Source organism: Hippoglossus hippoglossus, chromosome 15 (genome assembly GCF_009819705.1).
Source record: "Hippoglossus hippoglossus isolate fHipHip1 chromosome 15, fHipHip1.pri, whole genome shotgun sequence".
NCBI classification, from domain to species: Eukaryota; Metazoa; Chordata; class Actinopteri; order Pleuronectiformes; family Pleuronectidae; genus Hippoglossus; species Hippoglossus hippoglossus.
In genome coordinates this window covers 14,652,353-14,678,217 of record NC_047165.1, presented here as the reverse complement: position 1 = coordinate 14,678,217, position 25,865 = coordinate 14,652,353, and the positions used below count along the sequence as shown (strand labels likewise).

Here is a 25,865-nt window from a genome sequence, read left to right as displayed (position 1 = left end):
TACAAGAAGGTTGGACTGTGGACTCAGCCACTTTTACTGAACAGGAAAAAAAAAAAAGAAAAATGACAGAAAGGCAGATTATTTGCCCAGTGGCTAATGAGACCAATAAATTACGGGTTGTAGAAGCAAACCCTGGTAATTTATTGCAGTTATAATGATGAGATGAGAGGAAAAAGAACAAACGTAGAATAAAAGTGCAGGGTTAAGAAAATCAATGCAGCTTTGCTAAAATGGCAGTCTGATCGAAAATAATAATAATAAAAAAAGAATCATCGGAAGTAGTAATGTTATGGAAAAGATAAAAGATTAATAGATTTGACTAAACTAGAAGAGAGAGCATCATCTTGAAAGTAATACAAAAGGACAAATTGTTTGCAGGGAATTGACTGAGAAATAAAACAAATATATAAAACATCTTTCTAGATAAAAGTATATGTTTCATTATTGCTTGACTTATATAATCTTGTATTTTTTACTTCAAATGTCACAACTTACAGCAAGCATGAAAACTAAAATGTCTACAGGCGTGTGTGAGAACTAAACTCCTCTCATGTACAGTCTCACAGGAACCAGGAGACACTTGTCGTCAATTTTTAAACTGTTGCTCCTTTTAGCAAAAGTAACCAAGACGAAACTGAACCGTGAATGAATACGGCACATGAAAAAACCATAAACAAATGAACGCAACAGAACACTTTCAACTTAAAATCCGAAACAAACCAACGAAAGAAACAGAGAAATGATAGGGCTCATTTCACATTTTAGGTGATAAATATGAATTAGTTGTCGAACTATAAAAAAACAAAGCATGCACTCAGTTTGTTTTATATTACAGTTCCTTGATCTATTGCCCTATACATATTTACAATGTCTGTTAAAGGGACTCAAAATTCTGATGCCAATTCATATTGCACACTATTTATCATTGCTCGCAGTTTAATCAGAATACATCGAATAGGACTAAGAACTTTACTGTACAGTACATGTACTGCTTCAAAAGTGTTTCAAACAACACTTATGACTTATGAATGACTAAACTTTAACTTTTAAATTTATCTTTTAGACGTTTACAGCAAAATGCGACAGTAATTTATAGACATTTTAATCATGATTTTACTTCAAGAAGTGGATTTAAATTCGTATATTTACAGTCCCTTTAACCTTTAGTTGACAATAAACACGTATTAAAACAGCTGACAACTAGAAAATAAATACATTATTATGAAAACAAATTAAATTTAACTCTTCAAATCATTTAGTTTTTAACGTTTTTACTGAACATTTATTTTTTTAAGTTTATGATTTACAAAATAGTGCTACACCTTGGTTATGATCAAATTATTTTATTTGAAGTTTTAATCAGTGATTTTACCTTTGTCGAGTAGCCATTCGTCAACTACTCGACCAAGTCGGTATGGGATTCGCTGTCTAGCAATCGCCAGGCGTTCGTTATCATTGTTGCCTTTAAAGTTTAAAGAGACATTTCATTGGTTACAATCTGTAAGGTCAAAGGTTAAAGGTTCATACTTAATGCTGGAGCTATACAACTGCACAACTGTTTTTATATTTAAAACGTTTTGTAGATTTAAAAAAAACAATATTTACCGTAAAAACATTATCTGAACAAACTTCAGTCATTTTATTTTATTTTAGCCAACAAAATTAGGCCTATATTAATCGAAAATAAGTCAACGAACACGCAAATATTTCGTCTAGGTTAATAGGGCTATGTTATAAACCAACCCAAATCACAACTTTAAACATTTCCATTACAAAAGCTTTACCCAAATATCCCCATCCCATTTATCTTTACCCTCTACATCTTTTTAACTGGCTTTTAAAATAGTTATATACACAAGAACACCGATTAAATTTATTATTGAATCAACCTTTTATGGTTTAAAGGATCAAACAATTTAACTTTAACATATTACAAATGCCCACCCCGTTTATCAACAGCCTAATTGACAAGAAATAATAAGCTGATCGCAATGCAACAGTTAACACAGTATATACATCCGGAGCATCTAGTCAGAAGAGAGAATCAGAGGAGGCACAATCACAGTCAAACTCTTGATTAGCGAGGCTTTGACAAAAGCTACAAGTTGTAAAGAAGGAAAAGTTTGAAGCTGCTTCTCATCAGTATTTAGTGAATAACCCAAATAAGTGTCGAGCGAGAGAAAAGAGCAGCGACAGAAAAAAGCTCCCGCTCCGAGACTGTAGGGGCACCTTGGCATTAATGAGGGCAAACTCTGCATCACCCCTTTTGTCGAGGCCAATAACCTCTCCAGAACGGGAGACTTTCAGCAAAGTGCCACTGTCTCTGAGTGGTTTCCCCCGTGGCATTGTCTGACGAGATTGAATTCAGTCTGCTCCATTCTTCCGGGCAGATTGACAATGTTTGTCCCATCAACTATATTAATTCAGTTCTGGCAGATAAAAGATCAGGTAGCTAACAACGATTTGGAGGAAGTGGGGAGGAATCGCTTCCGAGAGGAAAGGATCGCGCCGACATGAAAGAAAGGAGGTAACCTTGTAACAGATGCACAGTTGGGCTGATGAAAGGTCTTGGAGGTAAGAAGACGCATAAAAAGAAATGTTTTTTAATGGCATCAGCTTGAATTACTGTAGAGGATCAGATACACAGGGAGAAAGGGGTTTTTAAAGCTTGTCTGTGCCGCTCATGGAATTTGGCTGCAGCTGATTGTGCCAGGTTGGAGCACAAAGGCTTGTGAAGGAGATTTAGTGGAACACTTCTCCCTCCACACAGAGATACACTCTGCATTACAACAAAGCCACACAGGGACACAGCGTATATATATTATTTGACGTTAATCTCCAATTGTTACTTAGGGAGACACAAAAAAACCCCCTCTCATCATCCGGAGTGATACTTCCCCTGCTATTGATAAAGACTTAGTGTATCTATTTTTCACATTTTGGTTGTTTCATACCATTTATCAGGTCATTTTTTCTCAATTTTAAACCTGCATATGGTTATTTTCAACATACAATGGTCAGAAGTTTTCAGATTTCAGGTCAAACTCACCCAAACAATCAAATCTACTTAGACTTCTACTCATTCATGATGTACTGATGTTAAAGGACGTGTTTTTGGTCGTTGGTTTGATTCCCAAGACATAAATCATTTAAGATGGCTCACAAATATATCATTAATAAGTAAGGTGGAAGACTTTAGTTTTTCACCAAAAGTTGCTCGAACATGAGCAAAAAGAACATTTGCTGGGGACTTACTTTCAGCTGCAGGTTAATATTCATTTGGTGCTCAGGTGAATATTTTCCCGGCAGCATGGTGTAGGTGTGATTGGTAGAAAACAAACTAAATGTTCATCACAATGACAGAACAAGTGCAACAGTGTGTCTCATTTCTCTGTTATTAATTGTGTTTAGACAAGATTGCAGCTCGAAGGCAAAGAGGAATAAACTACCAACAATTATCCCTTAAAGACCGAACTGCAGTGGATGGACCTTCTAAGTGAAAATTATGGAGCAGTATATTTAATTTATGCTGCAAGTTAGAAAAGCCAAGCTTCTCTCAGGTATGTGGATTGAAAACACAGCAGCCTCCAGGTGCTTTAGGCTTATGGAACGTCTGCACACCGCCTGGTGTTAAACACACACTGTATTCCCCCTGTGCAGAGCTCTGCACCACCTGATTCACTTTAGCACTGCGCACGGTGGAAGTATTACCCACAACAACAACAACACGAGAACAAACAAGCACACAGACACACCTCTGTACTTCTTTCTATTCTGAATGTGTTAAATTAATGAATAATCCATTGATTGCTGGTGTCATGGAGCAGTCGCGGGCTCGGCTAATTCCCCTCACCTCCATTTGTCAGTCATGGGGTGTTGGTTGTGTCACCGCTCCGTGTTTCCTGCTACTGCGACACCTCATCAGAGGAGAGGTCAGCGTCAAACTGGGCTCTGGAGAACATTTAGCCTGCAGCTGTTGGGAGGAGAGCGAGGACGCCCGGGCTTCGACCGAAGCACAATGGTAATGGCATTCCTGATATATTCATCATTAATCAGGGTAAATTACCTAATTAATGTAGGCTAAATTATACACACACACACAATATATATATCTATATGAGTATGTGTGTGTGCTTCTCTTACAGTTATAATATATAGTATGAACACGGTGTGGATGTCTCATAGTTTGCATTTAAAATGACAGCTTTTGTGTCTGTCACCATGCTGCTGTCAAACATTTGTAACAGTAACAACTCACTCACACAGACACACACACACACTTATCTTCACACGCATTGTGCGACTGTGCCAAAATCCACTTTTTTTGCAAGAACATTCTCCATTTTCAAAGACAGATAGTGCTGTACCTGTTTGGCTCTGCAGCCCCTGGCACTCTCACTCTATGCTTATACCGGGGTTAATTACGTGTGGATATAATCAAGGTCTGATCATGTATTGATCCGCGCAGTGGGACACCGGAGTGTTAAACAATGCTACTCCCTGGGCTTCAGGAGCGGCAGCAAGAGCCCCATTCATCCTGCCGGCGAGCGGCGCCTGCGCCTGCTGCCAAGCGGTGATTTGGTTTGGTGTCGGGGCCGCCTGGCTTATCTCCTCTGCCAGACAGCAGCGATTCGGCGGCGCCGTCCCAGTCGACCCACTTTGCCCTCACTCACTTGTTTTCTTTTTTGTTAATAAAGTGGTCAGATAAGGTGGGAGCTTTATCTCATTACAAGCCCCAGGACACTCCCACGTGAAATGAACAAATATGCAAATGATTCCTCTGTTCACGGAGCCGGGAGAATTAAAAAGAGGGACCTACACAAATCTCACTATTATTTTGTATTATTCTGCTCCTTTTTCCCCCACTGTGGCTGTCATTGCACCTTTTCAAAGCATGCTCAGTGATGACTGCTTGCACAATAGGCTGAATAGGCTCATGGGGGGGGGCATAGGAGGAGGTAGCATGGAGCATCGATGGATGAAGCCAGACCTCCTCCTCCTCTTGTATCCCACATCTCAGACACCACACAGCGAGGTGGAGAAAAAAACGGACGGAGGGTGAGATTGACGGAAGGGGCAGGGTCGGACAGATAGAGGTAAAAAGGACAGAGAGGCAGGGGATGGGGAGCGGAGGGGAGCGGAGGGGAGCGGAGTGAGAGACGGCGAGCTCTGTAAGTGCATCACGCTCTGATAACAGTAAAAGAATAAGGCCAGGGACCTCTACATTATCTTTGTGTGCGGCGTGTGTTCATTGGGTGTTCCGATAGGATACTGCACTGTACCCTGCGGGCCTGGCAGCACCATTGTGATGGTATTACTTCCATGGCCAAGGCTCTGGAGAAGGGGGCTCGCTTTTTTTTTTTTTTTTGATGCTGCCCAGTCTTTTGTGTGTGCTGCAGAATGAAAGCAGGACACGGATAAAAGAGAGAGAGAGCGCTGAACTACAACATGCAGAGACCTAGTTATGTGTCTGTGTGTGTGTTTTGCGTTTTTAGATTCTAATAATTGTGCTAAAGACTTTTAATGGCCCGTAAGTATGTAGTACGAGACTTTTTAATGAGATTACCAGGACAGCAATATTGGCCCTGGTGAAGCAATTATTTCTTTGCTTTGAGAACGATTGCACCCTCCCATATAATCTCCTCCTCTCTGTCTTTCTCACTCTCCAGCCATCATTTTTATCTTTGCTGTCTACTCCTATTATAATCACTGTTGATCTGTGAGTGGCCTAAGAGTGGCTGAGGGCTGCTATTATGAGTGCGTTAGAGGCATACATGGATACTAATCAAACTACAGGCGAGCTGAGAGAATAATGGCTTTGTGTGCTGGCGGGGGGGGGGGGGGGCAAGGGGAGGAACTGCGCGGTGATTGTGATAAGATGTAATTAGTCTGCAATGAGCCTAATAAGGTAGCTGGACTTGGCATTGTCACTGACGCATGATTAGTGGGTATGAGATCGGTCACTTTCCCCCCCGCGGCCTTTATAACTCAGCATTTATCATGAGAGTAAATCGTTTGTACATTCTTATAGTTTCTCGGGATTTAAAAAAAAAAAAAACTAATAGATGTTGAAACTTTGCAGATTTCAATATGTTAACACCGCACATTAGATAGACTGCGCTCCTTCCATTGCCGTGCATTAAATCGCCCACTGGACGATTAAAAAGCTGTTTTCCGCCGACTTTATCCTGTTTATGAGCAGCACATCTGCGTGTATCATATGTTTTGGGACTGAGGGTGTGTGTCGTTTGAAGATTGAGATGTTCGCATCCAGGCATTTAGCCCTGCTGTGCATTCTACCATGTCCGCGACATGTCAAAAGCCATTAGCTTCCCCGTCCCACCTGAGGCAAGCGGCGAGGATTGAGTCCCAGTCATAAAACCCTCTTTCATTTGGATGAATGCACTGGTCATAGCTAAAAAGGTCACCAAACATTATGCAAAAAGGGGAGAGACAGGTTGAATTTGTCCTGTTTGTCCCGTTGCCCACTCATCTTACGCAAGTTCAGGATACGAACAGCTTTCAATCTTAATTCTGTCCTTTATGTTTTGAACATCCACATTCAAACTCCTTTAATCCCCTGTAGCTTTTGTCAAAGCCTTCAAGCAGTTAGGAAAGTTAACAATTTCAGAAAACACAAGCAGTGGCATTTAAATTCTTTGTGCGAGCCGTCGTACGACTAACATCTTGACATTCTGCAGAAACGTATCAGTGTTGCTGAGTTGTTTTCCCATTTCCAACAGTTAGATTACTTTATATTTCCTCTTGCAAATATCAGGACACAGAGCTTGTATTCATTCCCATAATGAATCGACACTTCGACACACAAAGTTTATTTAATGGAATATTTATGAATAACCAAGCAGGTGCCAATACAACATGTGAGCTGTATGATTTTCTCTCGCCTGTTGTCTGTCCTATGTGTAAGGTGACAAGTATCATGTATCATATCAAAAGGAATCATAAGGCATCATGAGGTATCGTAGTAAGTTATCGGAAAGTATTGTATCATATCGGATTGTAAGTTATCGTAAGGTATAGAGAGTTATCGCATCGTATCATATCGTAAGGTTTCATATCGTAAGCTATCAAGAGGTATCATATCGTATCGTGAGGTATCGTTTTATCGCAAGCTATCGCAAGGTATTGTATTGTATCATGAGGTATCGTAAAGGTATCGTACTGTACAATAATTCCACTTATATAATGAAGGAGCTATTAAAATATATATTTCATTGACTAAATACTCACTAGACAGGGCCGTAACTGGTGAATTCATATTCTACAGACTTGTAAACAATGTTTATGTTTATGAAAAGTGAAACACAAACAGAATTATTAGCAGTGACACTAATGGCAACAGACATTAATACAGCCTCGTTTTTGTCTGTAAGTAGCTGTGGTGTGTTTCAGTAATTAATATAAAAGGGAACTATCGTGGCTCATTCACCTGGTACCCTGGATAAGCGGCAGATTAATTCAGGTCTTACTTTAGCTCGACTGCTATTACAGGTTTGTCTCCTCTGTTGCCTCAATTCAATCAATCTCCCGTATTGGCAGATGGATAAATACTGAACTGGCACACAATTACTTGCCACAATAAAAGTGGTAATTTGTCTGTAAATAACGTATTGATTTGAGTTACTGTAGGAGGATTACTTATGCATATGGGGAATATAACACATATGTAGACAGGGTGGGCGGCTGCTCGGTAAGACATCTTTACATTTAGATGGGTTACTTTGAGTGCAACCTTTTCACGTGTACCTGGGCTGTTTAAGAGTATCGATTCATGCGATGTGATAAACATTGGAGATGAGAAAACAACTCAGCAACACCGGTGTTGTTCTTTAACAGCTGCTGGGAACAGAAACATAAAAAGCAATTAAAGGACATGCCAAGTCAACGTTAAACATCCTGACAGAGATAAGGCTGAAACAGTTGGCTTTGATAATCTCTCGGTCATTTTTATCGCCTTTAAAAGGCAGTGGCAGGTGTAATTGAAGGCAGAGTGGCTGACTCACCTGTGGGGTAGCGCTCAATGACTGGCAGGTCATCCACCTGCAGAGTGGCATTACCCCCACTCCTCGTAAACTTCACTATATGGTACTTTCCGTCATTTACAAACTTTGATGTCTCCTCAATGTTAATGTCGTCTGTTCCGACATTAAATACAACAGCAATGTTTCCTTTTTCCTGCGAAAGAGAAGAACACAGAGGAGAAAAGGTTTTAGTGATGATGAAACAATGCCGTCCCTTAAAAGATGAATGTTATCAAGGGACCTTATGAAAATGTAATAAAAGGGGTAGGGGGTATCTAGCTAATGTACAGCAAGTACCGACTTCACATTAACTTAACAGATGGTAAAACAACAGTAAATTAATGCAAAATTTTTTGTGTCATATATATCGTCTCGCTGCTCTTTCAACAAAAATGTGTAAATCCATGATTTTGTTCTGTTATTCAATTTAATGGCTGCACGGAAATTGTAACAACTTTTTTATTATATTATATTATATAATATACACCAGGGACTAATTATAAGATATCTGCCTTGATGATATAGTGCAATAACAATATTTGAAATACACAAACTTTGTTCGTAAAACTCAGTCTGCAGACATTTACCCTGCATTAGCTGGACTGCACTTTTTGAAGTGGACCAGACACTTAATGAAAGTAACCATATGGCCACCGCTTTTTGTCCTGGAGCTCATTTTAAACATAAAAATGCTGGACCCATTAGAAGGGAGGGTCCAGAGGGAAAGTTATGGCAACCGGTACTTGTTTTGCTTCTAGTAAAACATTTGCAGATTTCATGCTTTTTAAGTCAGAAGAGTCACTGAATTGGGATCAGTATAACATTTTTTCTCTATGTTGTGTTGCCGTGTTCCTATGATGTTTACATCTGTCACACCCTACAGGAACACATACACTGTACAAACGTCATGTACTCCCTGAGGAAAGTTGTTTTATCTCCATGTTTTTACAATACAATGTTAATTCAAGTGTATATGTATAAGCCATTGCCTTTGGACTGGCAGAGAGATTGTAGAGACATATGCTCTTGAACATGTCATTGCTCCTGGAGATTCTTTTAAAAACTCTCTTAAAAAAAACATCACAACAGCACAAACAGGCATCCTGTGTCCTTTATTGTGTCCACAACATCCATTTAATTAATTATATGGTTCATGGCCCCGAGCTCCAGTGCTGTGTGCAGTCATTCACCCCTCACACACACGTACTCCCAATCCTCCATGCCTCCCATTCAGCAAACCTACGTCATCACTTTAAAAACCTTCTCCTCAGGTATAGCTTCAAACCTCAGCGAGAGGAGGATCATCCAATCAGTCTGTGTGAGGCTGAATTATGAATTTGCAGCAGAAATCGCCGTCATTACATGAAAACTTAAACTTAGAGAAAACGTTTTAATGGAAGTTTGAACCCATTTAGCCCGAGTCTCTCTTAGATCCACATGTGATGGATATCTACTCTAATAGGCTTCATTCCCCCCCCACCCCCCACTACATGATCGAAGTCCCTGAATCCTACGGCTTAATCCGTCGGAGATGAGTGCGTACGTTGGTGCAGTCACTCTCTCGCTCTTTCTGCTTATGAGCTGCAGTGAAAGGAGCATCTGGTTGGAGGCTCAACCTACTGTGGCAGCGCAGCACTCTGCATGTTATTATCCAGTCAGCACAGCCAATAGTACACTGCATCTCCATCTCGCTCTCTCTCTCTCAAACTCTCCCATATGCACAAACTGACACACACACTCTCACACACACACACACATACACACTTGTGCACGCTCGTACAGTACACGCAGAGCCCGCTCCCCTCAAAGTGTGGAATGAGCCGAGCTCGAGAGCCAGAAGCTAAAGTGCAATTAAAACCATTTGTAATGTGTCACACCACGTTACCAAAACTAGGACAACTGTATGCTTTGTAATGTAATTTCAACAGATTATATAAACTGATGCATTAAAGCTACAGTACTAACACAATTTACGGAGCGCTCGAGGGCGTAAACACTGAATAACCGACGCTGAGAGGAGATGGATACAGCTCGTGTCAGGGTCTCGGATGTGAATGGGCGAGAGAGGAGGGATCTGCAGAGGCTCGTGTCGTAGTAAAACCGTGTGCTCGCGGTGCGTCTGACCTCTTGAAACTCTTTAGCGTGAAGCCACGGAGGCAGCGGCGCCTCAGCGGGGCTCAGTAGTCAAAGGCAGCAAACACAACACAATCCTCTGTGTGCTTTAACATAAAGTCAAATTTTACATGATAGATATATATATAAGGGGCTTCCGTTCAAGGACTACCACACACTGAGCACATTCACTGAGAACTTTTTTTTAGTACCGTTGCTCTTGGAGGAGAAAAAAAAAGAAAGAGAGACAGGGAAGAAAAAAAAAGGTTTAGTGGAGGGACCAACCCAATTAAAATCCTGCTTTTAATAGCCTCCTTCAATTGACTTTTAATGTTCCCCGTGGTCTCGTTAATAAATTTACTGCATTTAGTCACAAACTGCCAACTTGAATTTCCATAGCATAAAAAAAAGCCCTGTTCTTTATCGAGATGAAGAGGTAGATGAAAGAGTCAGATGTGAGATAAGACCCCCGAATCTTAAGGCGCTGAAAACACAAAGTTAAGTTTTTGGACGAGCGCGTGTTTCTGCCTCTATCAAAGGGATTAACTGTTTGATAGGGCTGGTATTTGCTTGAATCACCGATATTATGATCATTTTTTCCCCTCAATAATAATCCAATACATCTCATCACTTCCTGGAATTCAATCTACTTAGACAAGTCGTTAGTTAGGGCACTGAGAGGAGACTAATACTGGCACTCTAATAGGGTGCAAGCTTACGTGTATGTCAGCGAGTGATTGATAGCTGCTTATACAAACCCAGGCCATCACACCCTGTACAATTTTAGGGGCTGCTCACTTGGTAAGTGCTGATCCCCACAGGGCTGACCCCCCTCCTTTGTGTGAGAACACACACACACGCACACACACTGACACACTCGCGCGCACACACACACACACCGTACCCGAAGAACTCAGCCCTGCCTGACACTCGGCACGCTGCCTTGATTAATTGCTCATCAAGCCGCAATAGCGTTTAATTAACTGATGAAGTTGATCCACCATTCTCCTCTAATCTGCTCTTTTTTTATGCTCCTTGCAGCTGGAGGGTGGAGGAGCTGCAGCAATACTCAGGGTGTCAGTTTCTCTTTTAAAACTCCCCATCTGCACTCATTATACAGCCATAGACGTTCTTGTTATACTGGCTGTACAGCTGCAAAACAGCCTCAGCAGACCAAGCTTTTTTTTTTCTTCCTGAAATTATTAGCAAGCCCCAGCGCTGCTAAAGTAGAATAATTTTTTCTACCAATCATGTCCCCAGTCTGAGCAAATACAGTATCTGTTTAATGCTCCGAGTCAGTCAGCAGAACCCCCTGCAGCTTTACTGTTACTTAAACACCAGCGTCCCCATAAATAATGAATCAATTAATAAATAAATCATACTTTTGTCTGTATGTTTTGGCGGAAAAGAATATCGCATGTTGTTTATAATCCGCTCGAGGGTCGAACAAAGCGAGTGCAAAAACAAAGCGGCAGCGAGTCGAGATGATGCATGTGTTTGTGATGGTTTACTGGAGCGAGCTCATTCCTCCAGCCCACGTAGATGCGACGCAAAGAGGAGAGGAAGTGAGAAGTGGTGTTCGAGATGGTGTCGGGCCTCCTCCTCAATCCCTGCTCAAAAAAAAAAAAATAAAAGAACACCGTGGTGTAGGCTGTCCTAATGTTGTGCTTGTTTATGAGTCATTCATGTTGACAACCATTGTGCACCCGTCACATTTCATATCTCAGCAGTCGGACGCCACGGGGACTGCAACACATCTCCCTTCAGTGCACATGTCTGCGAGGGGTCTGCTGGCAGGTGGGAGAGCACCTCTGTCCGTGTGTCGCGTGTGCTGCTCGGTGTGTGTGTGCATGCGAGCGTGCTGGGGAGATATTAGGCTCCGACTGCAGAAGCTAAACGTCTTAATGTAGCTGGGGCAAAGCAGACGGTACTGTTCACCTTATCTTTTAATTACCTCTGACAGTCTTCTCCCTTTTTAAGCAAAGCCGCGCTAATGAAATTACAGATGTAATGGAATAATTATGAGAGAGAAGAGGATTTTTCCCCCCCCTTCCAGCATGTGGTCCGTATCATGTGCATTATGCAGCAATTCATCCATACACCTGCGATTACAGCTAAACAAACACGCAGCTTTGTGTATATGTAATCACTCAGATATCATTTTGAATGTTTAGTAAACTCATAAGGAACGAGAGCGCTGTGAAAGCACGACAATGGGTTTTTGCAGAAAATGAAATTTCAGCCTCATAGAAGCACCATGTATGATACATTAACTTCCTAATATCTGAAACAATTTGATGATGTTACAGACTGTGACAAACCTACAGTATATTAACTCTCCGGGTTTGAAACCAGTGGAGCCTGTACATCCAATTTCCTTTCATACTTTTGATGCAAAGATGTAAAAAAAAAAGAAAAGAAAAGTTGAAAGCAGGGGTGGATCCAGGGGCAGAGCCAAGGGGGGGGGGGGGGGCACTGGCCTCAGCTGAACTCTGATTGGCCCCTAAGGTGCCACTGTCCAGTCATTCCTGTTCTCTCTATAAACAATAAATAAACCATTCACTTACTAATAATACTTAACAAATAATATGATCATTTATTAAGATGTTTTTTATTTCCTAAGCTTTTTTTGAAGAACACAATGGACTCGAACGAGGAACAATTTTCAAAAACATATTCAATGATGTGTGGCTTTGCTCAAAGCTATAGAGCCAACAGTGAACAAGGAATGAATTAAACATGCACCTTACTGAATGAGAGACTGTGCATGGATGTAGGAGATATAATTGGCCCCTCCGTGTAAAATTGTAGCCCTTTATGGCCCCTGAGTTAGAAAATGTCTAGATCCACGACTGATTCATCCCTCATAAAAACTACTTATCACAAACAATACAAACCACACATGTACAGTACCTGCAGCACAATATGGTGCGCACACACGCTGTACTTTATTCCCGTGCCAGACTTATGAAATACAACACACGGCAGCTTCTATTAAAATGGAGAAAAAAAAATGCATCAATGCTTTTTCTGTATCTCTTCCAATTTTCACATACGTGCACTTCAGCATAAGGTTCATTATCACTCCCTGACATGTACGTACCATCATGTTGGTGTAAGTGACAAATACTGTCAAATCTTGGCACGCGCATTAACGTCCTCACGGCAAAACTGTCAGCAACTACAGGTGTCAGCGTATTTCTCGCTTCGTACACAGAGCTGAGCAATAAGCTCTGAAACAGACAGACCTGGATGTCAGCTGAGCACATGTTAGAATGGATTTGGAAGCACGTGCAGCCTCCAGTGGGATTTTTTAGACATTTTCATTTTAGATCTAAATGAATCAAATGACCGATTGAGATCTTCCATATTAGATAAAATAATTCAGTTTATTTATTTTCCATCCTCTTTCAATCTAATTATCATTCTATTACTGTTCTTTTTTGGTTTTTCATCTGATGTTAATGTGAGAATCAGACGAGGATCGTGCGATTTATGTGTCGCAGAAATATAAACTAATTACATTTATACGTTAAGTTATTACAAGATAACCAATCATCTTTTACAAGGATTTACTGTATTCCTTTCAAATTTAAGCAAAAACAGAGATAATTCCACCCCCTTGGCCTAATGCACCAACTCATGAGAAGCACCATCTAACTTGTGGGATTTTACAAACCACTACATAGAAGCCATGTAGCAGGAATCATTTCTTACTCACATTTCTAACTTTCTGTCAGAACACGTCCTAAGAGCCTCGAGAAAATGGTTCAGAGACTGTGTCGGATCCTAAGCTGCATGTTAGTCAACTTTTACAACATGTTCTGAGTCATGGAACAAATTTGACACGCTTTCCCTCCCCCCCCCGACTCCGCCGTCACCTCGGAGCACGTCTGCCGTGGCGAGGTAAGAGCGCGTTCGCCGGGAGCTCGGCTTACTTCAAAAATCGAGTCCGTCGGCTAAAGTGCCTAATTATCTGTGACGCTGGCTTGGGATTGTTTCCATTGCTGGGAGACTCTATCTGTCAAGCAGGAGAGCTCCATGAAATACCTGAAGTTAACAAATCGTGGAGCCAGACGCAGCGGGTGTCGCGAGGAAGGCGCAGCTACAACGAGGGATATATTACAAAAAGATAAATTCAATTTATAATGCAAAAGGCACGTCTTGGTGAGATGCAAGCGGTTTTACACAGGGGGCATTATTAGAAAATAAAATCCAGTTTTCTTCTCATTACCCGAACAGAAACACGGGATTTCTGAAGTGTACATTCAGCTGTAAGCCACAGGAAGTGGATAGTGGCTCTTTTCAAAAGCCACTGCTTCTTATTTCTTTCCTAAGATGACATTTGCTGTCCGTCCTTACTCCTTTTCTCGCTCCATCTTTGGCCGGACCGTGACATATTCCATCACGGGAGGTCAACAGATATCAGAAATTTTCTTCTCTCTCGCTCAAAGAAAATCAATTCGGGATTCAGGTGATTCTCCTGTCTGTCCACTTGTGACAGCTGGCTCGCAGTCGGGGTGAGTCGACCTTCATCTCTGTCCTCTCCCCCCTGCGAGCGAGTTCCCGCGTCCCCTCGAGCATACTCAGGAGTCCGGCTCACTTCATCTGTGCGAGTCACACGGCGCGGCGTTCTGGCTAAATAAGATCAAATATAATCAAGGGGGGGGGGGGGGGGGGGGGGGGGGGGTGTTTGGGAGAGACTGGGGGATAGCGAAATTACCTCGGGAAGAAATGGAAAAGAAGAAGAAAAAAAAATAGCTCAGGTAGAGCTGAGGACATATGCTGGAAGACAGGGAACATATGGTCTGATGGACCCTTAATCCTCAGGACCAGGATTGCACACGCTTAACATGATAGGTACACATGTCGTTGTGTTTCCTCAGATTATCTTTAGTTCAGAAACAGATGATGCACATCACAATTGAAGTCTAATGCTAAATAAGGTGTCGCTCTCACAATCTGCCGAAAATTGAATTTGCGTATAATCATAATTGTTTTTTTTTATTTTACCCGCCATGAGAGGAGGTGCTGTTATTTTGAATGGCTTTCACTGAACTGGGTTTCCTGTAATGACGGGATTGAATACGAAATCCCTTCTCATTCCACTGAGATCAGTTCCACTGTGTTTTCTCACTATACGAGCTCGTCATGTAATTATGTGACAGGTTCACTAATCTTGTAAAAGGTGTCACACACGTCTCAACTCACGAACACAGAATCGCAATTTGAACACAGTTCTGCTAGATTGTCACATTTTCATAATTACTGCATTGTGGTGTTCAATTTGTATTTGTGCATTTATTTGGTGTATTTCATGGATATAACTGTGAATGTGTGACACCGGATGTGTGTCTTTTGTAAATATGTGTATTATAGAGCGTAACACGCTACAGACAATAAAGTATACATTTATTATGACTATAAAGTGCCATTTAATATTAAAACACAAAAAATGGTTATTTTTCTTAATCATTCTATTGTATCCTTGTAATAAAACTTGTAAATCTAGAATTGCACTGAATGGAGCACATAGCTCCACCAAGGCCCAACAGTTCTTTTTAATACAATCAAGCTGCACCAACTTTCACACATTCAGAGAGATCACTTTCCTCAATGTGTCACATATTCGCAGGTAAAATGTTGTAAAACAAATCTTTCAATGTTAAAGAAAAATACATACATTCTGTTAAACTGCTCCCTGATCTGGATCTGGACCAAAATGGCAGAGGTTCTTCCCTGAGCCATTCGGCATCCTTTCATCACGTTTAATAGCAATCCATTCAGTTATGATATGTGTTATCTTGCTTACGATCCAACCCACAAACAAACAGAGAGGGGTGAAAACATAACCTCCTTGGTGGAGGTTACATATCCTCATTTCTTAGGTACAATTTCCTCCACAGAACACTAACTCCTACAAGAATTTCAAAAAGAGAATTAGTCAACAAATTATCTTGGAAAACTGCTACAATTTGTCAAGTTTGCAGAGCTGAGAGAAAGTGGAAGAAAAGTAAATGAAGGTCCTTCTTGAATCGTATGAGAAACAACAAATGGTTATAGCATCCTTGTTCCTCTATCATCTTCTTTGCATTGTTGTCCATAATCATCCAGATAGAGCGATGCTCAAAACATTTCTTAATCAAGTGTGGAAGGAAAGCTTAGTGCAATATTTGTTTTTGCTGCCTTTTTTTGCGATTTCAATTCCAAATGTTAGGAAAAACAGTCCAATTATTTCTTCTCAAGCTCTGTCTTTCATACGTTAATTCATAATTTCTCTTATCAAAGCCCTATGGCTTATTGGAAAAAAGGTCTTCAAACCTTTGACTAAAAGTTCCTTATGAACTGCCTCAAACTACGTGCATGGAAATGAGCACATAGAGTAAGGAGGTCAATCTGCTGCCTGTGCCTCTACGGTTGTTAAGTGAAGAGGAAAAGTGGGAATCAGCGGTGGGTCAAAAGTGCGACGGGGTTTGAGGACGGTTCACCAAATCAAGAGTTTCCCAGCAGAAGCGGAAGCAGGCGACCTGATGGGTGAATGGTTAGGGTGTACACCAGATGGACCTAGAGCAGAGGGTCTCCAGCTCGACTCCTGGTCGGCTGAACCATTTACTCACACTATTTGTCTGTGTTTTTTTTTTTTTCAAATAAAGGCAAAAGGGCCTAAGAAATGTACTTGAAAAAAAAATACAGCTTCTAACCTGAATCTCATTGCACGTCACTTTGACGCACTCCACCTACTTAAGTACCATGTTTACCAGTTCAGGCACTATGCTCCTCTTGTTCTGTTTTTGCGTGACCTCGTCAACTGATATTCAGTATTTGCAAAAGAAGAACTATTATTATTATTTTTTTTAAATCAGCCTCTTAAATAAAAAGAACATGTCGTAATGAAAAGAATGTGACTCATAAAACAACACTGCAGCCTCGGCACTGTACAGAATATCTATCTTCTACTATAGGCTATTCAAAGTGAGCCACTTTAGAGCAGTGGACGCCGTCCAACAATCTTCTACACAAACTGTAACTGGTACATTGACGACATCTTACATTTGGCACGAGGAGCTGACTGTTACAGCACATACTGTTTATAGAAGAGCACTTTGCCTCAGGGACAACATGAGGAAGTGATAACACCTCAGACTCAAGTCTTCAACACATGAATGGTGAACAGAAATAGGAACTTTCATTGTAAATATACTGTTTGCAATAAATCTGTATTATGAGCAGGAAAGGTATTGAATGCAATCATATTAATATACGGAAATGACCAATATTTTTAGGTTTTATTGAACATTTGTAAATAATCTACCAGTTACTTGAGTAAGTTATTTGATACAGTTAATATAATAAGTATTTTTTAAGGCAAATGAAAGATACAGGGAGCTTTAAATTAATGTTCTTCTTCCATGACAACATAGGAATTTTAATATTAAAACAGATGACCTGTTTATATATCAAGAGCATTCATTATCTGTTTGTTGTCAAACCCTTTTTTTTTGTATTTATCGATCTATTTAGTATTCCTATTGTCTGTAAACTGTCTGTAAAACCATAATATAAAGCTGCAATGAAGAAAAGGATCCGAAGGCTGTAAAGGTTAGGTTACTATGCTTGTTACCATAGCGATGGGGGTGAAACGGGAAAGACACTTACAAGCAATTGTCATAATCATTGCGGCCTGTCACACGTCAGACGTGCGGCTCGTGTTATCTCGGACTCTTAAGTCTTTCCAAGGTGGAGAATGAATATCTAGAGCTTATCCAAAGATGCAATTTCCATTATCGAACTTAATTCAGAGTTGAGACTGAGAGCGGCGATGCTGATGCTATCTGCTTTCTCCGACTGAAAGATGCTTAAATCAGACATGTGAAAAAAAACCATTGCATTGGCTGAAGTAGCTCGGAGTAACGTCTGGCTGGTTATCAACAGGAAGAAGAGAAATAGACACACAAACACACAAAAATGGACCCAGTTTATTGCCAATAGCTGAGGTTAAGTGTTTTAGGCTGCATTTTTCCTTGAAGACAACCCTGGAGTACTTGTTTCTAATACTTCCACAGATCTGGGAAACTGCCAAGCTTTAAAATTGCCACCATCAATCAAGAGGTTTTAAAGGATGCAACAAGCAATTTCATGGATGACTTTTTTTTCCAACTTCTCCAACATTATTTCCCCTCAGCCCCATGTATTATTGTGCCGCCCCCCTCCCCTTCCCCCCCTTCCCCCCTCCCCTGTTTCTGTTTGATTCCAACGCCACGGAGAGAAAAAAAAAAAAAGTCTCCCAGTGCCCTCTCACTTATTCATGTCCGCTGACTTCTCAGTCTTTTAATGTTAACACAGCTCAGACTTATTTTCCAATCCCAGCAGTGAAGCCAGTTCATCACAGACGAGGAATACATTAAAAGGATCTGGAACAAGAGGTGTTAAGCCCTCCGAGGAATGAACCTTGTCCTAGATTTTGCAGATATCGACAGGGCTATCTGCTGCTGTTCACAATATCTTTAATATATAATTCCGCAGTCGGTTTGTAGCGGCTCACGGGCCCCATATTCATTTTTGAACAATGCCCGGCAGATGGAGAGATTTAGTGGCTGTGGGTCGGTTGAAAGAGAAAGAGAGTGAGAGAGGGAAACAAGGGGGAGAAGATGTCTGATGGGGTATTTATGACACAGAATCAAGCCTCTGTGTTTGCCTGCAAGCTGAGTATCCTCCCGCACAGCAAACGGGTGAGGTGAGATATCATTTCATCCCACAAAGCTGAGCAAATGAATGGATGTGATACGAATTTAGTGAGCAGCCGGAAATATATATCTTTGATGGAAAAATCTAAGCAATAAAATAAGGAAATGTAAAAAAATGTCTACCATGTATAGTATTGGCCCACCAAAGAAAAATCATTTTACTGCAACAGTAGGACACCGAACGAAGACGCCTCTCACATTAAAAGAAAAATCAAATCATCACAAGGGAAAAACCATGGAAATGTGTGATATCTGCAGCAAATGGGATATTTAGTCTGTGTTTGGGTGTTGCTTCTCTCAGATAGACCTCAAATGGATGTCTGCTCCTATAGCCGTATCTTTCTAAAACACGAGGGAGCCTGATGCTTACACAGAGCACCCCGAAGAGATATGGAATCATTGTCTTTATCCCTTCGTCCAGCAGCTATAATTGCGTGGAACCGACTCTCTGCCCGATGTATGCTTCGATACACTGCAGGAGACTGTTAGGCGACAGTAACCTTACTGGAGGTAAGGAGTATCAGAGGAAATATATAGGGTGTGAGTCTTCTGTGATGTGCCGTCTCTCAGTACTGAATGTTGAGGCTGGTGAGTCTACAGCTGAGTGATCCCTAAAGACAGCGGTGGTTTTCTCAGTTAGAGCCTACAAAAGCTTTTCTGCCACTGGATTTCAGCTCAGTTCATCTTACCAAACGGTTATAGCTGGTGGATTTATCAGTAAGGGTGGATAGGGATGAAGAATACAAACACACATACAGACAAGTTGGGATTTGGACACAGATTGAGGCAAAATGCAGCGCAACTAGATGTATTTCTAGGTAAAAATCTTTTAGCCGAACCAAAGCTGCTGCCAGATGCACCAGACTACACTTAATCTCTTGGCAGGAAATTTCTGTGAAATCGCAAATGTCTGAGTCAGTAGCTGTGGATTCTCTCCGGAGTGTCTCCTGCCAGCCCCATAGTGAGGATACAGCAGGAGACTATCTGGATTCACCACCACAGGATGGTTGATGACGTTTCTAACACAAGACGGACGCAAAACTGAAAAACAAAACAAAACAAAAAATATCTCAGGCTGAAAAGAGGTGCCATACACGTAGATGGCCCTGAGGGAGATGTCAACTTGGAAAGACGAGATTTGATATTTTCCTGTTGTTGTGGACGTGTGTGACCGGATGATCTCCTGCTGTGTTGTTAATATGTGAAAGGCAAACTCCGGAGAAAGTCCCATTGTGCGGACACTGACCAGAGATCACACCCGCTCCAGACATTTTCTTCTCTGCGTCACAAGCCGAGTGAATGGACGTCTAACTACCCACCAGCTTCGTCTGCACACACTGCAATAATGTAAATCCAACTCCCTCCTCTGTCCTAGATGACATTACGGTGTCAGAGAAAGTGCCTGTTAGGGCCAGGGAGCAAGGTGACAAGTCTAGCCAGGGGCCGTCATTACGAGCCGGCTGAGTCAGTGGTGAACGCAAATCCATCTTCATATAAAAAGGCAGTAGCAGTGCTCTTCTCCTTCTTCTTTCCCTTTCTCCAAATTAACACCCTCCCCCTTGCAATCATGAGCGCTGATTTAAATTGATCCAAGTCATCGAAATCAACAATGAGATGCCGCAACTGTAATTTTCTCTAAAGATTTTAGGAGGGAGAAAAAAAAAAACAGCTCATCCAGCCCCCTCAATTTCAGGGATTTGTACAATCATTCTCACTTGTCATTTATTGTGAGTGCAGTAAGGAACACCTGCTCAGGAATAAATGGTGTGGGGCAAAAAAAAAAAAAAACTGGGAAAAAAAAAACAAATCTGCCAATGGACATGCTGACAGTGGTGCTGACAGCCGCTCCAGAAGGTGATGACAAGTAGTCGGGGAGTGACAGATATTTGGATGTTTGTCATCTCTGCGGAGCTGACCGGGCACTTTCATCCGAGTTCACTGTGTTTATGCAGCCTCGTCTCTGCTCCCCTTCCCAGCCTACAATCAGACGCTACAGCGTGTAGCGCATTCACTTTAGCTTTAGCCGAAAAAAAAAAAAAAAGATCTCACGATGATCTACCGTCTTTTTAAACTGCAGTTTCTGTGCGTTTGTGGCTCCCTGGAATCATGTGCAGCCATGATCGATTGATGCCGAGCACAGCGCTGGCTACCGGGTGCAAACAGCTCTCTCCCCTGAGATATAGCTGTTTATGCCCCGCTCCCCATTCATCCTCAGAGAGTCCACGCTGGCCATTTGATATCCAGCAATTGATCTTCATCATTAGAGGGAGTGGGCTTTGTAACTCTAGCGATTGGACGGTTAACTAGATGAGGTATTGACACATTTTAATTGTTGTACTATGAAGAAGCCAATTACATTTACTCTAATGAGAGGAAATTGATTAAGGCGGGCTCTTGGGTTGCATCAACGAGAAATTGATGCAAGAAAAAGTGTGCGGTCCTGTGGGTGCAGTTGTTTGTTTTTGCACCTTCTAATGAGACAATGTCACCTCGCCAGTGGCTTTGTTTGCACAGTGATGCTTTTTTTTTTTTTCAGTGTCTAATTGATTTTCTGGGTTTGACCCAAATTTCAAACTCTAAATTTTGGCTGTCTAGGTTCAGTGTCTAGGTTCAGTGTCTAATGAAACATGGGCCAGAGCCACTTTCGCAGATCCCATTAGTTTTGTCATTTTTATTTTCTATTTACAACCCTGCATGTTTTTCCACAATTGGCGGCCTGTTACCTGAACTGTAGACGATTGTTTTCTGTGCCGCCGGTTGTGGATCCTGCTGGAGGTGAAATTAGAGCAGGGCAGATGCAGTAAATCTATCCTGTCAGACAAAAAAGTCCAGCGCTTTGATTTGGCCTCTCCAGAACTTGTGGCCGGGATATGAAAGAAAGGCATTTTGCTGATGTCCCCCCCCCACCCCCCTACAGTTAACCTACTTTCCGCATGCAGGGCAATTTCTCCTGTCCAGAGATAGGGGGACACACTCGGAGCAGGCTTGGTTGGGACCACCCCCTCTGAGCTCTGCTGACACCTCTAACCTCGGTGTACGAGTCAGACGTGTGTGTAATAACGAAACTAAACCAACATTGTCGATGTAAGCAAACTACCCAGACCTCTGTCGCTTTTAGAATAACTCACCATGGTAACTGCCAACAATGATAATGTAGAGATGTAATAGCATCCCCAGTGTAAATGTCCCCTTAAATATAGTGGTTAGTATTAAGAAGTTAGATAAAACATAGAGTAAAACCATCACTTGTCTTTTCGGAGACATTTCATCATGAATATGTAAATTGCAGCGATTTCTCGGTTAAAACATGATCCGTCGGGGGCCGAGGCACTGTGATGAAGACTTGTGTCAGGCCAAGTGAGCTGGAACTGATGGTGCACATAATTAATGGTCTGAAATAGACTGAGAGTTAGTGCTGGGCCGGGATGTTAATTGACTATGATACTTGGGCTGGTGCCTCTCAGCCTGAGGCTCTTACTCTTTTTCCTCCCGCTTTTCTCTATCACTTTGCTTTTCGATTTTCGCTGTGTCCTATTTCTTCCACTCCGCTCTTTGCTTACTCCCGGTTTTGCCTCCTACTTGATTCCCCCTCACCCTTTTTCCCCAATCTCATTTTCCATGTTTCTTATCCCTTCCTTGTCAGCCTCCTTTACCTTGAAGGTATCTGGGACTTCAAAAAGCAGAGAGAAAGCCACGTGACACACACAGCAGCCACCTACACAAACTTTGCGAGCCTCGGTTGCCTCTTTCGGGACAGAGGAGTCTCTGTGATGATACCAGAGTAGTGACACCATTAAGACAAGCATGCTAACGTGTGAATAAGAGCTGCAAGCTTACAATGAATGTCTACCAAGGCGTTGTCCTGGCATCGCCTATTTAGCATCCTCTTCCTCAAAGTATGACCTGTGCAACTCTGGGGCAAGAGTGTGGGAAAGGTTATGTACTTTGATAAATATGCAAAAGAACAAGGTCATAATTAAGCTGGATCCAGCAGTTTCTTCTACCTCCAATTTTCCCCTGTTCTCCTTTCATGGTCACGCTTCATTTTCATGCACCGTGCGTCTGTTACCACGACAAGCAGACTGGATTTTTTTTTATTTTGTTGAGACAAAACCAGTACACACACTCAAGAAAATAAGAAATAATATATAATCTTATGTGATTGTATAGGGCGCATATCTTCAAAAAGGCTAATGCCTCAGCTTGCCATGTCAAAGCAGTGTTTCCCATTTATTATCTAGACTGTGGCAGCTTTTATAATGTTTAAAAAAAAAGTTGGCTATCATCCATAAGGTTTTTACTGGACCTCGCAATTTCAGTGTGCGCGTACCTGCAAGTGGCATGCACTGCTCTGTTTTATTTCATAGGGGAACTGTCTTTCACTCTTTAGTCTGTGAACCTGTCACTCAGAATCGGTTTGCATTAGAGCGGTGTGCATGCACGTACAGCCCTACCATTGCAATAGATTGAATTAATTATGTGGGAAACGCTGCAGAGAGAGTAAAACTAAATTCTTGGACCCATGCATGTATTCAGATCCGCACCAAAATGTAATGGGTTCTCCCCTGACCCGCACCGCATCCTTCCGCCAGGTTTCCTGGTATTCCTCCTTGGCGGAGGTAATTACCAGTGGTGGGACTGAGGCTCACACCTACAGAACTGCTGACTGAATAAACAGACATTAAAAATTGCTGACACTTTTCCAAATGAGCGCGAACCTACTACCATTGAAAATCAGCATATAAAAATAAATGCCCTGTAACTAAAGGTGTTATTAGTTGTGTAAGGAAGAGATGATTTATGTGACAGAACCAGTGTCTGTGTGCAGGGTCCTTGAAGCTTCTACATTCAGCAGCATTTCTGGAATAGAGGGAGCCTGCAGCCTGTACTTTTGCAGTTCTTAACTGATTGCTTATTAGTAGGGGAACGGGTGATTTTTTTTTTTTTACTTTTGGGTGATATACACATTCATTTCAGTGATAACAGGGCAATTCCAGCTGCCATCGCCACCACACCCAAACAGAAAATACAGCCCGGCTGCGGCAGTTCAGTTTTGATAATAGAAAATCAGACACTGCCAGAGCTTCTCGACCACCATTAATCTCCTACCCAAGTGCCTAACTCACAGGGAGTGGGTGCAGAAGAGGAGAAGTGGGAGATAGAGCAGAGAAGAGAGACCGGAGTGAATTACAGAGTAAAAGAGGAAGGTTGATCAAAGGGAGGCTAGAGGGATGAAAAACTTGATAACGGAGAGGAGAGGTGGTGTGAAAGTTACAGAATAAGTGAACCTGGATCGGAGCTACAGAGGAAAGGGTGTTAAGGCGAAGGCCAGGAGCTGATCTTCAGGGAGCTGGTTGGACTGAAGGGATGAGGTTGGCTCCATCACTCCGTCAAGAGATTACATCGTGTCCAGATGTCTGGTTGTCCACATGCAGATAGCAATCACACTCACCCCAATACCTCCCCCATCACAACGTTTTACTCTGTCTCTCGCCTGCTTCCCCGGCTACACATGTTGTCTCTGGTGATGTTTCCTGGGACATCACGCTGTCACGAGGGTCTCACCTGTCACCGCACATGAGCGCTACCTCACATATTACAGAGCGAGCTTTTTAGCGTGGGCAACCGCAGGCCAATAGCAAGTTGCGGGGCCAGAGCGAGGAGGGACGGCCATCGATTGCAGTGAAGGACGGGCCGCGGCTTGAGGCCTGAGGTTGCGTCAGCTGTCAGGGTTTTAAAGGCTGCCGGAGTTCTGAGACAGCTCGGCGTACAGAGGCATTTATCATCAGCAAGGTAACTGGCTTCTCTGAAAGCAACTCAGGCGAAAAATGAACAGCTGCCATGAGTGTGCTCGCAAATGCCGCACCATTCTTTCTGCCTTTCACCAGCCGCAGTATCCAGCAACAGGAAACACGTCAGACATATTGTCATTCAAATACATAACTACTCACAAAGAGCCATATTTGTCTGGCTGGAAATGGCACACTGGAATGGAGGAGGGCTTCTAAACGGGCATTCTATATGCAGGACGGACACAAAAACAAAAACAGTTCAAATGCGAGGATACAAGCATCGGCCATGCATGTTTTCTGTGTTTGGATCTTTCATCTCCAAAAAGATGGAAATCTTTGACAGAAAATATTTTGAGGATAAAAAAAAGATGCCAAACGGTTGCTCAGTAACCTCATCTAATCTGACTGAAACACTGTCGTCTACGTGTTTTCAGTTTACACCTCATAGGTCAATTACTGTAGGTGGGTGGTAGACTCAGTGCTCGGAAAACAGGCTGCAGTCCTCCAAAAATGCATTGTATTTGAAAATCTCAGACATTATGTATTGGATAGATTCAAAAAGTGTAGCAGTAAAAAATACTGCAAGAGAGAAAGTAATAATTCTTGTTCTTTTTAAAGTGGATGTGGAGTATCTGCAATGTCGTGACTGTATAATAGGAAGAATAATGCAGGACTTGAAAAAAGTGTATGTACAGTGTCACAAACTCTGCAGTTTTTCTGTGCGGGACAGAATTTGAGCAGCTTGTCCATGTTTGATGATTGATAATAAGATTTTTCTCCCGTTGCCATTTTTTATTCAGCGTCTCTGTGTCTGCTGTAGTACCCTCTTCTACATCTCCACACGAGGATGTCATTATCCCAAGAGATGCATGCACCGTGCTATACAATACACATTGAGCCGCCTGCACAGCGATTGCTCTGGGGGTGTTAGGTATGAAAGCATTAGCGATGTGTGTTCTTCTAATCAATCTGGTGTTGGTAACCAAAAGCCGATTCCATTACCACAGGAGAGCAGCGTGTGTGTATGTGTGTGCGTGTGCGTGTGCGTGCATGTGGCACCAGTTAATCCATCAACATCCCTTTGTAAGACAATGTTACGCTTTCCCACCAGGTTTTTTTTTAAACACATCTGATGAAGAATTGTCATTTTATTTGTTAGCACACTCCCCTGCTGT

General features: G+C 42.0%; 1 protein-coding gene across 36 annotated transcripts in view; it reads right to left on the bottom strand.

Annotated features, from left to right (window-relative positions):
• LOC117775055 (neurexin-1a-like) overlaps window positions 1-25,865 on the bottom strand; it is a 256,387-nt gene that overhangs the window by 37,839 nt on the left and 192,683 nt on the right. For 28 of the 36 annotated variants that reach the window (XM_034607836.1, XM_034607843.1, XM_034607828.1 and 25 more), the window contains 2 exons: window positions 8,025-8,196; window positions 1,373-1,462 (listed from right to left, as the gene is read on the bottom strand). In XM_034607836.1, coding sequence (XP_034463727.1) covers window positions 1,373-1,462; window positions 8,025-8,196 — 262 coding nt within the window. The remainder of the gene's footprint in view (window positions 1-1,372; window positions 1,463-8,024; window positions 8,197-25,865) is intronic. The other 8 variants (XM_034607857.1, XM_034607853.1, XM_034607865.1 and 5 more) reach the window with 1 other exon arrangement.